Source organism: Hyperolius riggenbachi, chromosome 3, assembly GCF_040937935.1.
Source record: "Hyperolius riggenbachi isolate aHypRig1 chromosome 3, aHypRig1.pri, whole genome shotgun sequence".
In the NCBI taxonomy this organism is placed as follows: domain Eukaryota; kingdom Metazoa; phylum Chordata; class Amphibia; order Anura; family Hyperoliidae; genus Hyperolius; species Hyperolius riggenbachi.
Genome location: NC_090648.1, coordinates 449,745,706 through 449,765,952, shown reverse-complemented (window position 1 = coordinate 449,765,952; position 20,247 = coordinate 449,745,706). Strand labels below are relative to the sequence as shown.

Genomic DNA, 20,247 nt, shown 5'->3' with positions numbered 1-20,247 from the left:
GGAAAATCAAATAAAGTTCAGTGCAGATGATAATAAGTACTGTAGATAATAGTAGCTGCAACTTGCATACAAATGCTTAGTAGTTGGCTGCAAGTTTCTGCTACAAAGCTGTTAGCATGACATGTTTCTGTATAATTACCTTTTGTCAGCCATTTTTTATTTTTATTTTTTACATGCGCTGCGGCTCCACATTCTTTTGTGGCTCTCCAGCTTGCAGTGTGCACCCCGCTGCCTATTGCAGAGTGCAGCAGGGGGCGCTTGAGATTAACCTGCTCTGGATGCAGGATCTGCACTACTCTTAGCCAGGGATGCTCATCACGTGGTCGTGGTCTCGAGTAACTCGTGATCATGAGCCATTTTTCCAATCACAAGGTCGTAATCGGCTCTCGATCACGAATGCCGATCACGCAAAGCCCCTTACATGCCAGAAACACTAAATTTGCCAGATATGTTAAGAAGAACAGTAGGAACAAGAGGATTTTTTTTTCAAAAAGACCTTATAGTTTTTGAGAAAAGAACAGTGGGAACAAGAGGAAAAAAAATCGAGCAAATGACAGTTAAAGTATTTACCACATTTATATGTATAATTTTTCCATTGAAACTTTAAAATCGATTTTCTCAAACACTATAAGGTCTTTTTGAAAAAAAAAAAAATCCTCTTGTTCCTACTGTTCTTCTTAACATACAGTATATGGCAAATTTGGTGTTTCTGGCATGTAAGGGGGCTTTGCTATTAACCATTAAAGGGAACCAGAGAGGAACGGGGGGGGGGGGGTGGGTGAAAAAAGAAAAAGATTTTATACATACCTGGGGCTTCTTCCAGCCCCATAAGCCTGAATCGCTCCCACGCCGCCGTCCTCAGCTTCCTGGATCCGCCGGTACCGGGCCCGTCACTTCCGGCGGATGCGGCCAATTGTCCGCATCACAGGGGCTCCCTCCATACATGTACGCATGCGGCTGCGCAGTTAGCAGCCACATGCGTATCTGTATGGGGAGAGCACCCTGTGATACGGAGAATTGGCCACGTCCGCCGGCCGACTTGCCGACTCGCGGCAATGACGGGACCCGGTGGCGGCGGATCCAGGCAGCGGAGGACGGCGGCGTGGGAGCGATCCGTGCGTATGGGGCTGGAGGAAGCCCCAGGTATGTAAATTGCATCCTCTCTGGTTCCCTTTAAAGTTGGCGGGTTTTTAATCACGAATACCACTCGTGATTCATTATTACATGCGGTTACATATAGTTACATAGTTATTTTGGCTGAAAAAAGACATACGTCCATCGAGTTCAACCAGTACAAAGTACAACTCCAGCCCGTCCCCCACATACCCCTGTTGATCCAGAGGAAGGCGAAAAAAACCCCACCAGGCATGGTCCAATTAGCCCCAAATGGGAAAAATTCCTTCCTGACTCCAGATGGCAATCAGATAAAATCCCTGGATCAACATCATTAGGCATAACCTAGTAATTGTAGCCATGGATGTCTTTCAACGCAAGGAAAGCATCTAAGCCCCCTTTAAATGCAGGTATAGAGTTTGCCATAACGACTTCCTGTGGCAATGCATTCCACATCTTAACCACTCTTACTGTAAAGAACCCTTTCCTAAATAAATGGCTAAAACGTTTTTCCTCCATGCGCAGCTCATGTCCTCTAGTCCTTTGAGAAGGCCTAGGGACAAAAAGCTCATCCGCCAAGCTATTATATTGCCCTCTAATGTATTTATACATGTTAATTAGATCTCCTCTAAGGCGTCTTTTCTCTAGACTAAATAAACCCAGTTTATCTAACCTTTCTTGGTAAGCGAGACCTTCCATCCCACGTATCAATTTTGTAGCTCGTCTCTGCACCTGCTCTAAAACTGCAATATCTTTTTTGTAATGTGGTGCCCAGAACTGAATTCCATATTCCAGATGTGGCCTTACTAGAGAGTTAAACAGGGGCAATATTATGCTAGCATCTCGAGTTTTCATTTCCCTTTTAATGCATCCCAAAATTTTGTTCGCTTTAGCTGCAGCGGCTTGGCATTGAGTACGATTATTTAACTTGTTGTCGATGAGTACTCCTAAGTCCTTCTCCAAGTTTGATGTTCCCAACTGTATCCCATTTATTTTGTATGGTGCTAGACCATTGGTACGACCAAAATGCATGACTTTACATTTGTCAACATTGAATTTCATCTGCCATGTATGTGCCCATATAGCCATCCTATCCAGATCCTGTTGCAATATGACACTATCTTCCTGAGAGTTGATGATTCTGCACAATTTTGTATCATCTGCAAAAATAGCAACATTGCTCACTACTGCATCTACTAGGTCATTAATAAATAAATTGAAGAGCACTGGACCCAGTACAGACCCCTGTGGGACCCCACTGCTAACAGTCTCCCATTTTGAGTACGATCCATTGACCACAACTCTTTGTTTTCTGTCCATTAGCCAGTTCCCTATCCATGCACACAAACTCTTCCCCAGTCCTTGCATCCTCAACTTTTGCACCAGACTTCTGTGGGGAACAGTGTCGAAGGCCTTTGCAAAGTCCAAGTATATCACATCTACAGCATTCCCAATATCCATATTAGCATTCACTACCTCATAAAAGCTGAGCATGTTAGTCAAACAGGACCTGTCTTTAGTAAACCCATGTTGATGCTGAGAAATAAGATTATTTTCTACTATGAAGTCATGTATAGTATCTCTTAGTAACCCCTCAAATAGTTTGCATACAACTGATGTTAAGCTTACAGGTCTATAATTTCCTGGATCAGATTTTTTGCCCTTCTTAAATAATGGGAAAACGTGGGCTGTACGCCAATCCACTGGGACTCTGCTAGTTGCAAGAGAGTCACAAAAGATAAGATAAAGGGGCTAAGCTATAACTGAACTTAATTCTCTTAGGACCCGAGGATGCATGCCATCCGGGCCAGGTGCCTTGTCTATTTTTAATTTATTTAGTCTTGCCTTTACTTCTTCCTGCGTTAAGTATTTAATATTACAGTTAGAAGATTGAAACTCTTCTGCCTCTGTAATTTGCAACAGTGCTGTTTCCTTTGTGAAGACAGAAGCAAAGAAAGCATTTAATAACTCTGCCTTACCTTGGTCGTCCACCATTGACTTCCCACCCTCATCCTTTAGGATTCCTATACAGTCAATCTTTCTTTTTTTAGAGTTGATGTACTTGTAAAACTTTTTTGGGTTAGATTTGATATCCCTAGCGATTTGATTTTCAGCTTCGATCTTTGCCAGCCTAATTTCTTTTTTACAATTTTTATTGCACTCCTTATAATTGCTTAGTGCAGCCTCAGTCCCCTCCTGTTTTAGGACCTTATAGGCATTCTTTTTCCTCTTCATTTTATCCCTAACCTTTCTATTCATCCATAGAGGCCTTTTTTTATTCCTAGACATTTTGTTTCCATATGGGATATACATACTACAATATTGATTGAGAATACGTTTAAAAGCTTGCCATTTCCCTTCAGTGTCGTCCCCTTGTAGTACATTATCCCAGTTCACCAAACTTAGTGCCTGCCTAATTTGATTGAACTTTGCTTTTCTAAAATTCATAGTTTTAGTGGTCCCGCTGCCCCGTGGCCTATCAGTCACCAGATCAAACGTTATCATGTTGTGATCACTATTTCCCAAATGTTCTTGAACCTGTACATTTGATACATTATCTGGTCTATTAGAAATGATCAGATCCAGTAACGCATTCCCCCTAGTTGGTTCCGTTACCATTTGAGTCAAGTAATTGTCCTGTAGTGCTGCCAGAAATCTGCTGCTTTTACCAGAATGGGTAGCCTCAATACCCCAGTCAATGTCTGGAAAGTTGAAGTCGCCCATAATTATGACCTCGTTTTTACTTGCAGCTTTTTCAATCTGCTGTAGTAATCGCAGTTCTGCAGCTTCATTAATAAGAGGTGGTCTGTAGCATACCCCAATAAGCAATTGGCAACTTTTATTTCCACCATGAATATTTACCCAAACGGACTCCACATCTTCGCAATCTTCCTCCATCTCATCGTTGAGGACAGCTGTAAAAGAATTCTTAACAAAGAGACAAACCCCTCCACCTTTTTTCCCTGTTCTATCCCTCCTAAACACATTGTATCCTTTTAAATTAGCTATCCAGTCATGGCTTTCATCCATCCATGTCTCGGTTATTCCCACAATGTCATAGCCTTTGTCATTCAGAATGAACTCTAGTTCGTCTATTTTATTTGCAAGGCTCCGAGCATTGGTTACCATGCACTTTATATTTTTACCAACACATTTACCAATTTTGTTTACACGAAATGGGCTACTTCAAGTTTTACCAACCTCCTTAATCTTTACACTGTCTCCACCCCCCTCTCCACCCCCCATAATGTTAGGCTCCCACTGTCTTTTTACCTTATCTTGTCTACATATTGAGACTTTATCCTCCCGCCTCCCCCCAGATCCTAGTTTAAAATCTCCTCCAACCGTTTAGCCATCTTCTCCCCCAATGCAGCTGCACCCTCCCCATTAAGGTGCAGCCCATCCCTGCTGTAGAACCTGTAGCCGACTGCAAAGTCTGCCCAGTTCTCCAGGAACCCAAACCCTTCCTTCCTACACCAATTTCTCAGCCACTTATTTAACTCCCTAAGCTCCCTCTGTCTCTCAGATGTAGCGCGTGGCACTGGCAGTATTTCAGAGAACACCACCTTGGAGGTCCTTGCTTTAAGTTTATCTCCAAGTACCTGAAAATCATTTTTGAGGACCTTCCATCTCCCACTAACTTTGTCATTGGTGCCAATGTGTACCATGACAGCTGGGTCTTCCCAGCTTATTCGACTCAAAATCGCACTCAAGCCGGATATTCCTTTCTACTCGTGATCAGTAGGCAATTCGTAAGTGGGTGAAATTCGAATTCGTGATCACTCTAATTTGTGATTGGGGGTATCCGAGCACAACTGCTCTTAGCTTGGTATAGCCAGCTGGAGCAGCCCTGCCCCAAGTTATTGTACACAAGATAACTCGTTCATGGCTGCTAAACATGCCCATACAGCAGACAATGAATGGGCAGATTGACCCAGAGACAGATCTCTCTCTATTCGAATCTGATTGGAAAGAGATCTGTTGCTTGCCCATACGTCACAGGTTGATTCCCGATCAATTTCAACATGAAATCAGTCTAGAATCATCCTTGTGACATTGCATTCGCCACCTCGCCAACCCGACGCTGTCCCCCGTAATGATCAATGTTCCCCCCAGTGCCCAGTGCACCACACATTACCTGTCCCTGTCTGCCACTTATCCGCTGCTGCTGCTGGTGCCTCGCCCCCTTTTGTGGTCATGTCAGATTGAATTTTGATCAAGTATTACGATTGATCTGACATATTGGAGCTTCGATTTCTGTCAGATTCAATCAGAGTGATCAGATCTACTGGGAAAATCAGTAAATGTATGACTACCTTAAAGAATCCCCATGGTGTACATAAATAGTGTTCTTTTACTCACAGGGGTTTCTTCCAACCCCCATAGGCTTGTATATCCCTCGTTGTCCTCCCGGGCCTCTTCCTTGATCCACTGTTCTACCCAGGACAGTCACAGACTACTGTGCATGCGCTGGTCTGGTGGTACACCTCCTTGATTGCACTCCCATGGCCTGGGCGCATTTTGCGCATGTTCGGCTACTAGCCTTATCGTAGTGCACAAGTGCCGAGTGCTCCTGGCCGTGATAGCGTGATCCAGGAGGTGCGCTGACCAGGCCAGTGCATGCACAGTAGTCTCCAACTTGCCTGACGTGGCTACTGTACAGGGCCAAACAGGAAGAGGACTGGGAGGACAGCGAGGGACGTACAAGCTTACGGGGCTGGAATACGCCTTAGCTAAGTAAGTAGTAGCAGTGGAGTATTGTACCGCGTTAGCCGTCAGTAAAAGAAAGTAGTTTTGAATCAGGACGATACCGTTTATTGACTAACTTAGAAGAAAAGGCGTAAGCTAAGGCTAAGACTATGAAGCCTTCCTCAGACATGATTCCTGTATACTGACATCATTTAGAACACACAGCTTACAGTATATAGTGATTGGACCCGCTGGGGTTCAGATCAGGACGAGTGGAGCTGCCGTCATATCCAGTTAGCAGGCATAAGTTTGTAGCGCTTGCTATGCTACTCTGAAAAGGCATGTTAACTCTGATAAGGCACGCTATTAGTGAATCCACCCCATTGTATTTATTCTTTTCCGGGTTAAAGAGTTCACTTCCTGACTGATATCAGAAAGTGAAAAAACAAATCGCTCTGCAAAAGCGTTTAGAAAAGCACTTTTCTAAGCTAAAAGCGCAGGGAAAAGCGCTTTACAAAACGCTTGCGATATCGCTGGTGATTTACAATGTGAACATAGCCTTACACCAGATGAACACTGAGCGTTTGAGCCTATTGCAATATATGTTGCACTACCATTACACGAGTGGGAAGGTACGTTCCATCATATTTCAAAGGACTTAAATCCAGATCTGATGTTGTTCACACTGGACGTTTTATATGTTTTTATGCTTTTCTAGTGACTGCTTAGAGCTATGTGAGTGCTTAGTACATTTGTGTTTGATTACACTAATTAATATTGGCCCAATCTGCCAAAGGAGTGGCCTTTAAATTGCTTTTAAAACGTTTTAGGGTAAATGAGGCACGTGGCATCATGTTTTTTTTTAAATGGAATTACTAATTGATGATGTGGGGACTTAACCCCCCCCCCCAAAAAAAAAGAAAAGGCTGTCAATTAACATCAGGACTAGGTTCCAGACAGCAGTCGTGCAGCCCATATTGTATCCAAAGTCCAACCGCACATCTGGGACATGACAGTTTTCAGCCCAGACACCTCCAAAAAATTAGGCAGCAATTGTGTTTTGGGTTAAAAATATAGGTGGTATCAGCACAGCGGCAGTGGCCTGTGGCACCCTGGCGGTGGGAGCAGCAAAGGCAGCAGGAGCAGGGCAATGCAGCAGCATGCCGGATGTGGTACGTGCCACTTGGCATGTTCCACTTGCACTTGGCACTTGGCATGTGGCACTTGGCATGTGGCACTTGGCACGTTGCACTTGGCTAGTGGCACTTGGCACTTCGCAGGTGGCACTTGGCAAGTGCCACGTGCCGAGTGACACGTGCCGAGTGCCACGTGCCAAGTGCCACTAGCTACCTAATAAACAATAGAACAATAGTGTAGTGATATTGAAGGTGTTAATCACTGAACAACTTCAGGTTTATCACTGTATACAACACTTGCTAGGCCAGCAGCACTGGAGCATGTCTCTCAGTGAGCACTAGTGATAAGCAAGGACGATATTTCTCATCATGGCACCGCTCCTTATTATACAGGGGGGCCAGGGTTCCTTTCTGTGATTGGGTGCTAGGGCTTAGGCTGGGAGGCCTCTGATTGGCTGAATGGGGTCAGGTGGGGCTGGCCAGGGTTCCTTTCTGTGATTGGTTGCTAGGCCTTCTGCTGGGAGCCCCTGGGAGCCCTCTGATTGGCTCAATGACGTCATAGACGTCATCTTCTCAGTTACAGTATCTCAATAGTCGGATATCCTCGGATAACCGCGGATATCCGGATTGCCTCACAACTATCCGCGGATTGCTATCCGGATTTGGGCCCAGGTATCCGAAATCCAAATCCGGTCGGATAGCTGAAAAAAATTCGGATTATCTGGGTAACTCAGATATCCGAAATCTTGCTGAGCAGCACTGATTAATTGGCTATGTCAGGATCAATAAAACATTGATGAAAGTGATTACATATTCTAAAATATTGACCTGTGTATGGTCACTTAAAATGAAGATTCTCTGCTCCACTTTACGTAATGCAGAAAAGGTTTGAATTCCACTCCCTGGATGGAGTTTGTAGGCTTCCTGTGTCTGCGTGGATTTTCTTTAGGTACAATGATGTCCTCCCACATTTCAAAAAGCTACAGATAAGCTAATTGGCTCCACCCAAATTGGCCTAGACTATGGTGGGTGGAAACATGACTGGGGTAGGAATTACATTGTGAGCTCCTCTGAGGAACAGTTAGTGAGTGACAAGACAAGATACTTTGTAAAGCGCTGTGGAAGATGTCAGCACTGTATAATTACTAAAAAATAATAATTACCAAAAAGCACAAACTTTAAATGATTTCATTTTCTATTGCTAAGGCATTCTGATGTTTTTGTTTGTTTGTTTTTGTTTTATGTAGGATTTCCTTGGTCTTCCAAGCCTTGATGGAAGGATAACAGGAATAGATGCTAGGAAGCAATTTCTTGCTGAGATAGGTTCCAAGAATCTAGGACTTTTAAACAACCTTCTTCAACAGCTACTTGGAAGGACCTCTTTGACTAATGAAGTGTTTTGGGGGATAAGTAGTCTAATAAAACCAGTTACTCAAACCATTGGAGGGCTGGGTAGCACAATTGGAGGTGTCACAGGAGGACTTGTAAGGCCCTCAGGAGGAATAACAGGAACACTTGGTGTGGGAAACATACTTGGAGATGTCACAGGAGCAGCTCCTGGAGTCACAAGAGGGGTTCTGAATACCGTAGGAGGACTAACAAAAGGACTTAATGTGGGAAATGCACTTGGAAGTGTCACAGAAGTGGTTCCTGGGCTTCTTACATCAGTTAATGGAGTTGCAGATACCGCTGTTAATGCTGTTAGTGGAGTGCTTGGTGGACAAAGTGGGCAAGGAGGTCTGCTTAGTGGAGTACTTGGGCTAGGAGGTCTGCTTGGTGGACAAGATGGAAAAGGAAGTCTGCTTGGCGGACTAGTTGGGCAAGCAGGTGGAGTTGGCGATTCATTAAATTCTGGTATGGGAGCTACTGGTCTCGGTGGAGATATCAGTCTTACTGCAACCGGAACAGCAATGCTAGGGGGCAGTACACTAGGTGCTGGAGGTGGTTCACAAGGTGCAGCAGGATTTAATGGAAATGGATTTAGTGGTGCGCTGGGTGCTGGTGGAGAAATATTTGCCCTACCTGGTACAAGTGGTATGACAATGGCTGGAGGAAGCACATCACAGAATGAAGGCACAACCCGAAGATTTTTAATTAAGAAATAGAAGAGGTGTGTTGTTTTCTTTTTGTTTCTTTTTAAAATAGACGGGAAAAAAAGGGTTAATTTGTCTGACTGCATTTTCTTTTTTTCCTCATGTGGGCAAAATTATGAAAGAAATCCACATCTAGAGATCTTAACTAGAAACAAAAATATGAAACTTGAGATTTAGTTAAAGGAGTAATATGATGACAACTGTAAAATGTTAAATACATGTTTTTTAACATAGAAAAAGTATACTGTATTTGTCCTGAAGCAAAGTGTAATGTCATTAAATGATTTCATATGTAGCTGTAATTTACAGAAGGTATTATTGAACTGACTGTTCTGATTCTCTTACCCACAGGCTTTGGACTAATCCATCTCCTCATAGGAAAGCCTTAAAGGGAAGATCCGCGCACTTAAAAAAAAAAAAACTGCACTTACCTGGGGCTTCTTCCAGCTCCTGACAGTCGATCGTTGCCCTCGGCGCAGCTCCTTTCCCTCCGGGCATCCAGCGCTGAAGAAGCCGACCTCGCCAGGTCGGCTTCCGGGTCGGCGTCATGTGTGTTCCACTGCGCGGGTCACTTGATGTACGTGACGTCATCGGGTCTCTACTATGCAGGCGCAGTAGTTCTGCGCCTGCGCAGTAGAGACCCGATGATGTCTCTACACCACGTGACCCCCCGCCGTGGAGCGCACGGAAGCCGACCTGGAACCAGACCTGGCGAGGTCGGCTTCTTCACCGCTGGACGCCCGGAGGGAGAGGAGCTTTGCCGAGGGCACCGATCAACTGCCAGGAGCTGGAAGTAGCCCCAGGTGAGTGCAGTTTTTTTTTTTAGTACCGTGAACCTTCCCTTTAATGTCCTATTTAGTCTTTTTAAAAGCACCCCCTGGTATGGATCTATACCATGCATGTCAAACTCTGGCCCATGGGCAAAATCTGGCCTTGCAGAGCCATCACATTTGGCTCTCAAGTGTTTTCCCCACTATGGATTATGTTTGACCTACTCTAGACCACCAGGGAAGCTATATTGGGGGTGAAGCCCTAGATCACCAGGGAAGCCATTTGGGAAAGGGGGGGGGGTGAAGAAGGAAAGCATTTGATACAAGGGAACTGTATAGGGGGAGGAGGGCGGTCACTAGACACCAGGGAGCTGTTTAGGGGTGCAAAAGGGACAACTACACACCAGGGAACTCTATAGGGGAGGAAATGGGGCCACTAGACACCGGGGATGTGTATAGGGGAGGGAGGGGCCACTAGATACCAGGTAACTTTATAGAGGAGCACGGGGGTGCAAGACAACAGGGAACTACTTGATAAGGGAGAGAAGAGGCCACTAGACATTAAGGTTGGCTTGCAACTTAGTCTCAGTGTCTAGCCCTAGATCACCAGGGAAGCCATATGGGGAAAGCACTAGACACTATAAAAGTGTATAGGGGAGGATGGGGGTCACTAGACACCAGGGAACTGTTTATGGGTGCAAAGGTGGACCACTAGACACCAGAGAACTGTATAGGAAAGGGAGTTGAGCCACTATAATCAGATGACATAGGCCTCAGCTGTCAAAGACCCCAAATTCTCTTCTCTAGCTTGTCACAGTAAAATGATACCCTGTATACATAATCGGATAGCTTTTTTTGCCACACAATACAGTGTTAACCTTGAGCAGCGCCAATGGATTTTTTTTTGCACCAAAAGTAATACAGTCATTCCTTCCTAGCAAAGCCCCTGGAGTCTCAGAACATTCGATACAGGTCATAAATGTCACCATTCTGAAAACTGTAGAGACCCAGACCTACTCAGATATACATATTTTGTATCATTTGGACTTGGTTTTGCTGAAATTGCACCAAAACTTTGAACATTGTACTTTTTTTTAGTTTTTTTTTCTTTTTGGCACAAAAAAAATTCACGTGACATAGGTCTCATCTATCAAACACCCCAAATTCTCTTCTCTTGCTTGTCACGTTTTAAATGATACCCTTTATACATTGAGATTTTTTAAGGCCCTTTTTTACCAAATGTAACAATGTAATTCTTTCTTGGGGATGGGGGGGGGAGTGGTCTGCAGAGTGAAGTCTTGTGACTAACACTCTCAACCTGCAGCAGAAAGTCCAAGCGGGGAAAAAAATCTATTTGCAGGTTGTAAGAGTCTTGGGTTTCCTCCAAACTTCTTGGTTTCCTCCCACAACCCCAAAAACAGTGGAGGGTTAATGTGCACTAGTGGAAACTGTGAGCTCTTTTGAGGGACAGTAAGTGGCAAATAAAAATTGGGAGAAAAAATTAGAGTCCAGTTAAAATTTAGGGTTATAAAAAAAAAGATGTCTAATAACTGCTGAGGGTATGATATGCTTCAAAGCAGCTGACAACGCAGAGTCCCAGCAGTGAGGGGCATTTTGGACAGTGGTATCTGCTGTCACACCGCCTCTTGTTCTTGGTACACACCAGACATCTGTTCTGTGGCTTCTGCTTGACTTCGTTCGGGGGGATCAGGGCAGGAAAATGTCTTCCACTTGGGCGAACTGTGTCATCCAATTGCATAGGATTGAATTAATTCGTAATATGGGCACTTTCGTTAATCATCGACCTTAACACTTCTTGCTGAAACTGGAGGTACCGTATATACTCGGATACAAGTCGACCTCATGTATAAGTCGACCCCAATATTTGACCCTCTTAAGCTGGAATTATTTAATTACGCAAGTATAAGTCTATCTAGCAAAGTTAATGGCTGCACAGTAGACTTGAAGCCTTGCACAGGACATAATGAAAACAGAGAAATGCACCCTGTATGTATTAAGAGAGTTTAGCCTGTCTAATTTCCCTTCATCTGTGTCTAATAACAAGTTGTAATTTGATCTCTCCCCTGTGTCACCTGACAAGGCAGATAAGCTCTTTGGAAAGCACAGAATGTTAACAATATGCCTGCTTCCATGAAAGCAGGAAGTAGACACACTACAGCTGATACAAATCTTTTAAAGGTTATTATGCTTTTGCATATATCTTTTAGAGCAGAGAGAAAGATCTGAGATTAGGTCTGCTTTAAACAATACACCCTTCCCAGAGCCCCAGCAGCCAGCGTCTCTCTATCCCTCCCCACAGTGCTAAATCACTGGTGTTCCAACATTTTAATATACCCTACAGAATAGCATACAAATACCAGCAACACACTGAAAATCCCCCCTCCCTCCCAGCATAACTCTGTAATGTTATGCGCTGGGAAGGTGCCTCTTTCTGTCCCCTTCCCCACAGTGCTAAAGTCCTCTCTCTCCCCCCTCTGTGCGATCTAATGTGTCATCTAATCTGGCCCAGTAAGCACTGCAGCAGAAGCGACACTACAGTCCATTGCCAGCGATGAATCCTCTATAGCTCTCCGTTCATGCTGTAAATTTCCCCCCTTCCCTTCCTACCTCTCATCTCCGTGCAAATGTGGGCTGCCTCTCTCTCCCCCTCTGTGTAATTAATGTTCGGTGCCTTCGCAGCAGAAGCCGACACTTAAGTTTTATTGCCAGCACGGTATCCTCCCTTCATGCTGCTCTCTGTCCGTTACGTTAGTACAGCTCCGGTTCCCGATGTCATGTGACTTCATTTGTCATGTGACATCGAGAGTCGCGCTGTACTATTGGACAGAGAGCGGCATGAAGGGAGGATACCGTCCTGGCAATAAAACTTAAGTGTCGGCTTCTGCTTCGAAGGCACCGAACATTAATTACACAGAGGGGGAGAGAGAGGCAGCCCACATTTGCACGGAGATGAGAGGGAGGAAGGGAAGGGGGGAAATTTACAGCATGATATCTACATCAGAGGGGGAGAGAGAGAGAGACGCTCTCCCCCCACCCTGCTATAAGTGGGACATTTAGGACTACTCGAGTATAAGGCGACCCCCCCACTTTTATACTTTGAGTCAGTCCTAAATTTCTCGACTTATAGCCGAGTATATACGGTAGCTGTCATCATGGCCTGTCTTTCTAAAAAGCACAACAGCTTTGTGCATTGTAAGAGGTAAAAAAAAAATACTTTTTTTGTACCAGGCCCTCTTTTTTTCTTTTGTAAAAGGTAGTACAACAACATTTGATCTGTAAGGTCCACCACACCCATCTTCTTATTATAGTCATTATGACACTGGCTTTTCAATCTGCTCTCCAGAGGTTGTGACAGGAACCATTGCTTCATTTTGAATGGATGTCAGGATCAAGACGCCCCTCTTGTCCCTATATTTTACAGCCAGGAGCTCACCACATCTGAGACTGTACGATTTACCCTGTTGTTAATTTTTTATTAACCGCCTGTGGTGGGAGGCCTTTGCAGTTTGGCCTCATGTCCCACAGGCACCAGTCTGTGCTGAGTATAAAAATGTGAAAAAGGGGAATACTTCTGTAGTAGTTGTCAACATACACATGATAGCCTTGGTGGAGGAGTGGGTTAGATAGTTCCATCACAATTTTCCAACTGGTTGGCATGTATAGTGGGTATCCAGCTGGCTGTAAATGGCTATCTTTGCCCTCATACAGCATAAAAGCATATGTGTAGCCACTGTTGCTCTCTCATACCTTATAAAATGTCACCCCATACTTTGAAGCCTTACTTGGGATGTATTGTTTGATCCCTAATCTGCCATGGAAGGGTAGGAGGGATTCATACACCACAATATCTCTCTCTGATGTGTATAACACACAAAACTTTATACTAAGGTGGGTAAGAAAAAATAGAAAAGTATAGATAGAAATACCAAAATAAGGGCAGAAGAGAGACAAGAGGGGTGAAAAAGTACAGAAAAGTACTAAAATATACTAAAATTAAACAGAAAAGGGGTCAATGGCTAAGGAGGAAGGGGGGGGGGGGGGGGTAAGGGGTTAATTAGGCTAGTATGGGGTTAAAATGTTATTTAAAAAAGCAAAAAGCCTACCACAAGTACAGTCAGATTCTCTCTCCCAGCTCCTGTCACCTCTGAATGCTAATTGACAGCAATCTGAGGTGATAGATGAGCTGGGATGGAGAAAACAAGTTTATTTACAAACATTTTTAAGACAGGTCATTGTTACTGATTTGTAACAATGATCTGCCTTTTTTACTTACTGGCACTTGATTGGTCCAGGGAACATGTAATTCCCTGGTCCAATCACGGAACTGTGAGACTCGACGTGTGTGCGCGGCGGGAGCGCGCGCACTCGTGCACAGCAGCGGCAGAGCGATCAGAAGCATTAAAACATCCTGTTGCCATTTACAGCGGTGAACAGGATGTTTTAATGCATCTGATTGCCATTAATTGGTTAAGTTTCACTTTAAAGGATACCCAAAGTGACATGTGACATGATGAGATAGACATTGGTATGTACAGTACCTAGCACACAAATAACTATGCGGTGTTCCTTTTTTCTTTCTCTGCCTGAAAGAGTTAAATATCAGGTATGTAAGTGGCTGACTCAGTCCTGACAGAAAGTGACTACAGTGTGACCCTCACTGATAAGAAATTCCCCTTTTTATCTCTTTCCTGTTCTCAGAAGCCATTTTCTGCAACAAAAAAGTGTTTTATAGTTGGAATTTCTCATCAGTGAGGGTCACACTGTAGTCACTTCCTGTCTGAGTTAGGACTGAGTCAGCCACTTGCATACCTGATATTTAACTCTTTCAGGCAGAGAAAGAAAAAAAGGAACACAGCATAGTTATTTGTGTGCTAGGCACTGTACATACACATGTCTATCTCATCATGTGTCACATGTCACTTTGGGTATCCTTTAAGAACAAAAAAATATTCTCTAACACATTTTTAAAATTGCCATTTATGTGATTTTTTTTTTTAAGTCACTAAACTTCTATTTCTTTTTTAATTGCAGGTCACAAAAACGGATTTCCTACAACAACAAAATAATCAGCTGCTGCAAATGTTAGAATGATTCATTGCTAAATGATTTACACAAAATCTCCTGTTTTGATTCTGAAGTCCATAGCTTTTATTTGATGAATGCTTCAAAAATATGATTAATAAAATGCATTAAAAACAGCCTTGTCTCAGAAAAATGCCTTATTAACTACAGGTCTCCACTTAAAAAAAAAAAAGTAGCATATTTATTATATTACTAATGGTTCCCATACATGGTACAATGAAAACGTTCGATTTTCCCATTTATTCGATCTAAAAGATCAAATAGAGTGAAAATCGAAAACAATTTTTTTTTTCGATCAAGCAAATACAAACAATTATTCAGTTCCTTCGATAAAAAATCTGATCGAACAGGTTGGAAAAATCTGGTTGATTGTTTGTGAAATTGTATAGTGTATGGTAGGTTGTATAAGAAAGTACTAATAGATTAAAAAAGAAATTCCTTCATATAAAATCGCTTTACTCCGATTTTCGGAAAAATCAAACGTTTGTGTATGGTACCTTGAAAATAATGTAAATATATATAAAAGAGAAATTGAAAATAATTTGATAAACGTTTCGACCAAATGGAATAATCAATCAAATTTCTCTGTTCCAAAAAAAAAAATGATTACCCTTCACTTAGGTTGTACTGTGCTCAATGCTCACTGGTATTAATCATCACCCAGTGATACCCTTCATTTACGTTGTGCTGTGCTCACTGCTCACTGGTATTAATCATCTCATTACCCAGTGATCCCCTTCAGTTACGTTGTACTCTGTTCACTGGTATTACTCATCTCATTACCCAGTGATACCCTTCACTTAGGTTGTACTGTGCTCGCTGCTCACTGGTATTAATCATCTCATTACCCAGTGATACCCTTCACTTAGGTTGTACTCTGCTCACTGCTCACTGGTATTAATCATCTCATTAACCAGTGATACCCTTCACTTAGGTTGTACTGTGCTCGCTGCTCACTGGTATTAATCATCTCATTACCCAGTGAAACCCTTCAGTTAGGTTGTACTCTGCTCACTGCTCACTGGTATTAATCATCTCATTAACCAGTGATACCCTTCACTTAGGTTGTACTGTGCTCACTGCTCACTGGTATTATTCATCTCATTTGGCAGTGATACCCTTCACTTAGGTTGTACTGTGCTCACTGCTTACTGGTATTAACCATCTCATTAACCAGTGATACCCTTCACTTAGGTGGTACTGTGCTCACTGCTCACTGATATTAATCATCTCATTACCCAGTGATACCCTTCACTTAGGTTGTACTGTGCTAACTTGCTCACTGGTATTAATCATCTCATTACCCAGTGATACCCTTCAGTTACGTTGTACTACTGTGTTCACTAGAGTTGGGCCGAACCTCCGATTTTAGGTTCGCGAACTTCCGCGGAAGGTTCGGTTCGCGTTAAAGTTCGCGAACCGCAATAGACTTCAATGGGGATGCGAACTTTGAAAAAAAAAATAATTATGCTGGCCACAAAAGTGATGGAAAAGATGTTTCAAGGGGTCTAACACCTGGAGGGGGGCATGGCGGAGTGGGATACACGCCAAAAGTCCCCGGGAAAAATCTGGATTTGACGAAAAGCAGCGTTTTAAGGGCAGAAATCACATTGAATGCTAAATGACAGGCCTAAAGTGCTTTAAAACATCTTGCATGTGTATACATCAATCAGGTAGTGTAATTAAGGTACTGCTTCACACTGACACACCAAACTCCACTGAACAGAACAGGTATGCAGTGGCGGGTTCACTAAACAGGTATACAGTGGCGGGTCCACTGAACAGAACAGGTATGCAGTGGCGGGTTCACTGAACAGGTATGCAGTGGCAGGATCACTGAACAGGTATGCAGTGGTGGTGGGTGGGTTCACAGAACAAGTATGCAGTGGCAGGATCACTGAACAGGTATGCAGTGGTGGGTGGGTTCACAGAACAGGTATGCAGTGGCAGCAGGATCACTGAACAGGTATGCAGTGGTGGGTGGGTTCACAGAACAGGTATGCAGTGGTGGGTTCACAGAACAGGTATGCAGTGGCAGGATCACTGAACAGGTATGCAGTGGTGGTGGGTGGGTTCACAGAACAAGTATGCAGTGGCAGGATCACTGAACAGGTATGCAGTGGTGGGTGGGTTCACAGAACAGGTATGCAGTGGCAGCAGGATCACTGAACAGGTATGCAGTGGTGGGTGGGTTCACAGAACAGGTATGCAGTGGCAGGATCACTGAACAGGTATGCAGTGGTGGTGGGTGGGTTCACAGAACAGGTATGCAGTGGCAGGATCACTGAACAGGTATGCAGTGGCAGGATCACAGTACAGGTATGCAGTGGGCTGAGGGCTCACTGAACAGAACAGGTATGCAGCCAGGAAGAAGTTAAGCCTAACTAATCTTTCCCTATATGAGAGACTGCAGCAGCTCGCCCTACTCTCACTAATGCAGGCACACGAGTGGCCGTAATGGCCGCCGCTGCCTGCCTTATATAAGGGGGGTGGGGCTCCAGGGGCTAGTGTAGCCTAATTGGCTACACTGGGCCTGCTGACTGTGATGTAGAGGGTCAAAGTTGACCCTCAGGTGCATTATGGGGCGAACCAAACTTCTTCCGCAAAACGTTCGCGTGCGGTACCCGCACGCGAACCACCTAAGTTCGCGCGAACCACGTTCGCCGGCGAACCGTTCGGCCCAACTCTAGTGTTCACTGCTCACTGGTATTAATCATCTCATTACCTGTGAGAAAAGGCGGAAAAGCCGCCGCGTGTACTCAGAACAAGGTGGCTGATTCCGCGTCCAATGCGGCGGTTGGCACGCGTAGGCCTACAGCTAGTAGTATGGCCGAACGCGGAGAAACCGCCGCATGCCTTGATAGCAGTGCGGCGGATTCCGCGTCCAGCGCGGCGGGTGCTTTACAACAAGTCTGGTGTGGCTGGGACTGATAGTCCACACAGGTTCAGAAGGGCGCGCTGAGAGGCAGAACTTATATGACAGCCAGAAGGGAGTCAGCTGACCAAGCCGGTCAGCTGACGGTTCTACCACTTCCCATTGGTCCAGCACTTAGGGGAGGTGCTAGAGAGCACTTTGCTATATATACTGGGTGCTGGTCATTCTCTGGTTGTCTGCCGTTGCGATCACTACGTGGAAGCACTCAGACCTTATTGTCAGAATCTGTGTTATCTCTGTTATACTTCAGACTAGTTCCAGGGTGTTGACGATCAAGGACCTCACACCCAAAGATTAGGAATCTGTGTTATCTCTGTTATACTTCAGACTAGTTCCAGGGTGTTGACGATCAAGGACCTCACACCCAAAGATTAGGAATCTGTGTTATCTCTGTTATACTTCAGACTAGTTCCACGGTGTTGACGATCAAGGACCTCACACCCAAAGACTAGGAATACTGTGTATCATCTGTGTTATTGTTATATAATTAATGTATGTATATATGGATATATTCGATAAAGATCTTGATTGAGATGGATCCATCAATCAATAATGAAGTCTTTTAATGATCAAGTCGAATGTATGGATGTATATGTATATTCGTTAGTAAACTGTCCCTCGTCCTCAATTGAAGGGAGTTTCAGAGAAATTTGCTGAAGTATTCCCCCCAGAAAAAGACAGAGATGGCCAAAGCAGTTGTTGGCTGCCTGTCATCAAAGTGCTATAGCTTGAAAAGGCAATTCAATGACAAGGTATTACGTATTTGGTATTCTCATGAATATTCATGAATATGAATCTCATAAGATCAGCAAATGCTATTTAGAATAGTAGTAGGAGGAGTGTACTATTGTGTCTAGTTAAACTGCCTAATTAGGAATATTGCTTACAGAAGATTCTGGATTTTGTATCAGCTGCTGAGGTATTTAAATCAGTAGGAGGAGACACACTGAAACACTTTTACACACATTCACACATACAGAAGGAACACGCTGTCATCTTTACATTGACACCCCATGTGTCACCAACAGAAGACCTTATACTACAGAAGACCTTATACTATTATATTTTTAATCTTTTTATTGTTTGAAATTACTTATAACTACTTTTGTTTTGCTGTGAAGACTTGTAATCATTGACTTTATATTATGAAGAAATAGTGAGTATTAAAAAAAACCCTCACATAAAAATCCTTTTCAGTCTATTTTTGAATATCATCAAGACGCATGTATTGAAAATAATATTTATGAACCTTCAACTTATTTCATTGGCGAGCCAGCCAGGAGATTTATTGATAAATCCCATAATAATTGTTTTTAAAATAGGGGTACTTTGTCTAATATGCCAAATAATCTTAGCATTTAAGATTAAGAAATTTTATAAATTAATGAAAATTGAAATTAAAAGGGGTGAAGAATATATCAAAACATTAGTTCAAAGGAGAATTGGTGGTCGATTAACTGTCGGTGAAAATATTGAGGAGGGAAATATTCTTGGCTAATCTCTTGAAACCAGAATGATTGAGATACGACTGTGATGTAAATGAAGAATAAATGTTGTTGTATTATTGAAATATGAATTAATTTCAATAAAGGGGGACATATGTTATATAATTAATGTATGTATATATGGATATATATTCGATAAAGATCTTGATTGAGATGGATCCATCAATCAATAATGAAGTCTTTTAATGATCAAGTCGAATGTATGGATGTATATGTATATTCGTTAGTAAACTGTCCCTCGTCCTCAATTGAAGGGAGTTTCAGAGAAATTTGCTGAAGTACTCCCCTCCCCCGTGTAGCTTGAGACACTGACACTGGCAGGTTATTTCTAGTAAAAGAATTTGACCTTTTGGGCAGAAAAAGACAGAGATGGCCGAAGCAGTTGTTGGCTGCCTGTCATCAAAGTGCTATAGCTTGAAAAGGCAATTCAATGACAAGGTATTACGTATTTGTTATCCTCGTGAATATTCATGAATATGAATCTCATAAGATCAGCAAATGCTATTTAGAATAGTAGTAGGAGGAGTGTACTATCGTGTCTAGTTAAACTGCCTAATTAGGAATATTGCCTACAGAAGATTCTGGATTTTGTATCAGCTGCTGAGGTATTTAAATCAGTAGGAGGAGACACACTGAAACACTTCTACACACATTCACACATACAGAAGGAACACGCTGTCATCTTTACATTGACACCCCATGTGTCACCAACAGAAGACCTTATACTACAGAAGACCTTATACTATTATATTTTTAATCTTTTTATTGTTTGAAATTACTTATAACTACTTTTGTTTTGCTGTGAAGACTTGTAATCATTGACTTTATATTATGAAGAAATAGTGAGTATTAAAAAAACCCTCACTTAAAAATCCTTTTCAGTCTATTTTTGAATATCATCAA

The 20,247-nt window shown here is 43.1% G+C and overlaps 1 protein-coding gene across 4 annotated transcripts in view; it reads left to right on the top strand.

The window, feature by feature from the left end:
* Window positions 1-14,990, top strand: part of LOC137561661 (WAG22 antigen-like) — a 133,801-nt gene extending 118,811 nt beyond the window's left edge. For 3 of the 4 annotated variants that reach the window (XM_068272982.1, XM_068272981.1, XM_068272979.1), the window contains exons 9-10: window positions 8,186-9,048; window positions 14,854-14,990. In XM_068272982.1, the coding sequence (XP_068129083.1) occupies window positions 8,186-9,043 (858 nt within the window). In that variant the 3' untranslated portion in view covers window positions 9,044-9,048; window positions 14,854-14,990. The remainder of the gene's footprint in view (window positions 1-8,185; window positions 9,049-14,853) is intronic. The other variant, XM_068272980.1, reaches the window with a different exon arrangement.
* The last annotated feature ends 5,257 nt before the right edge of the window (window positions 14,991-20,247 follow it).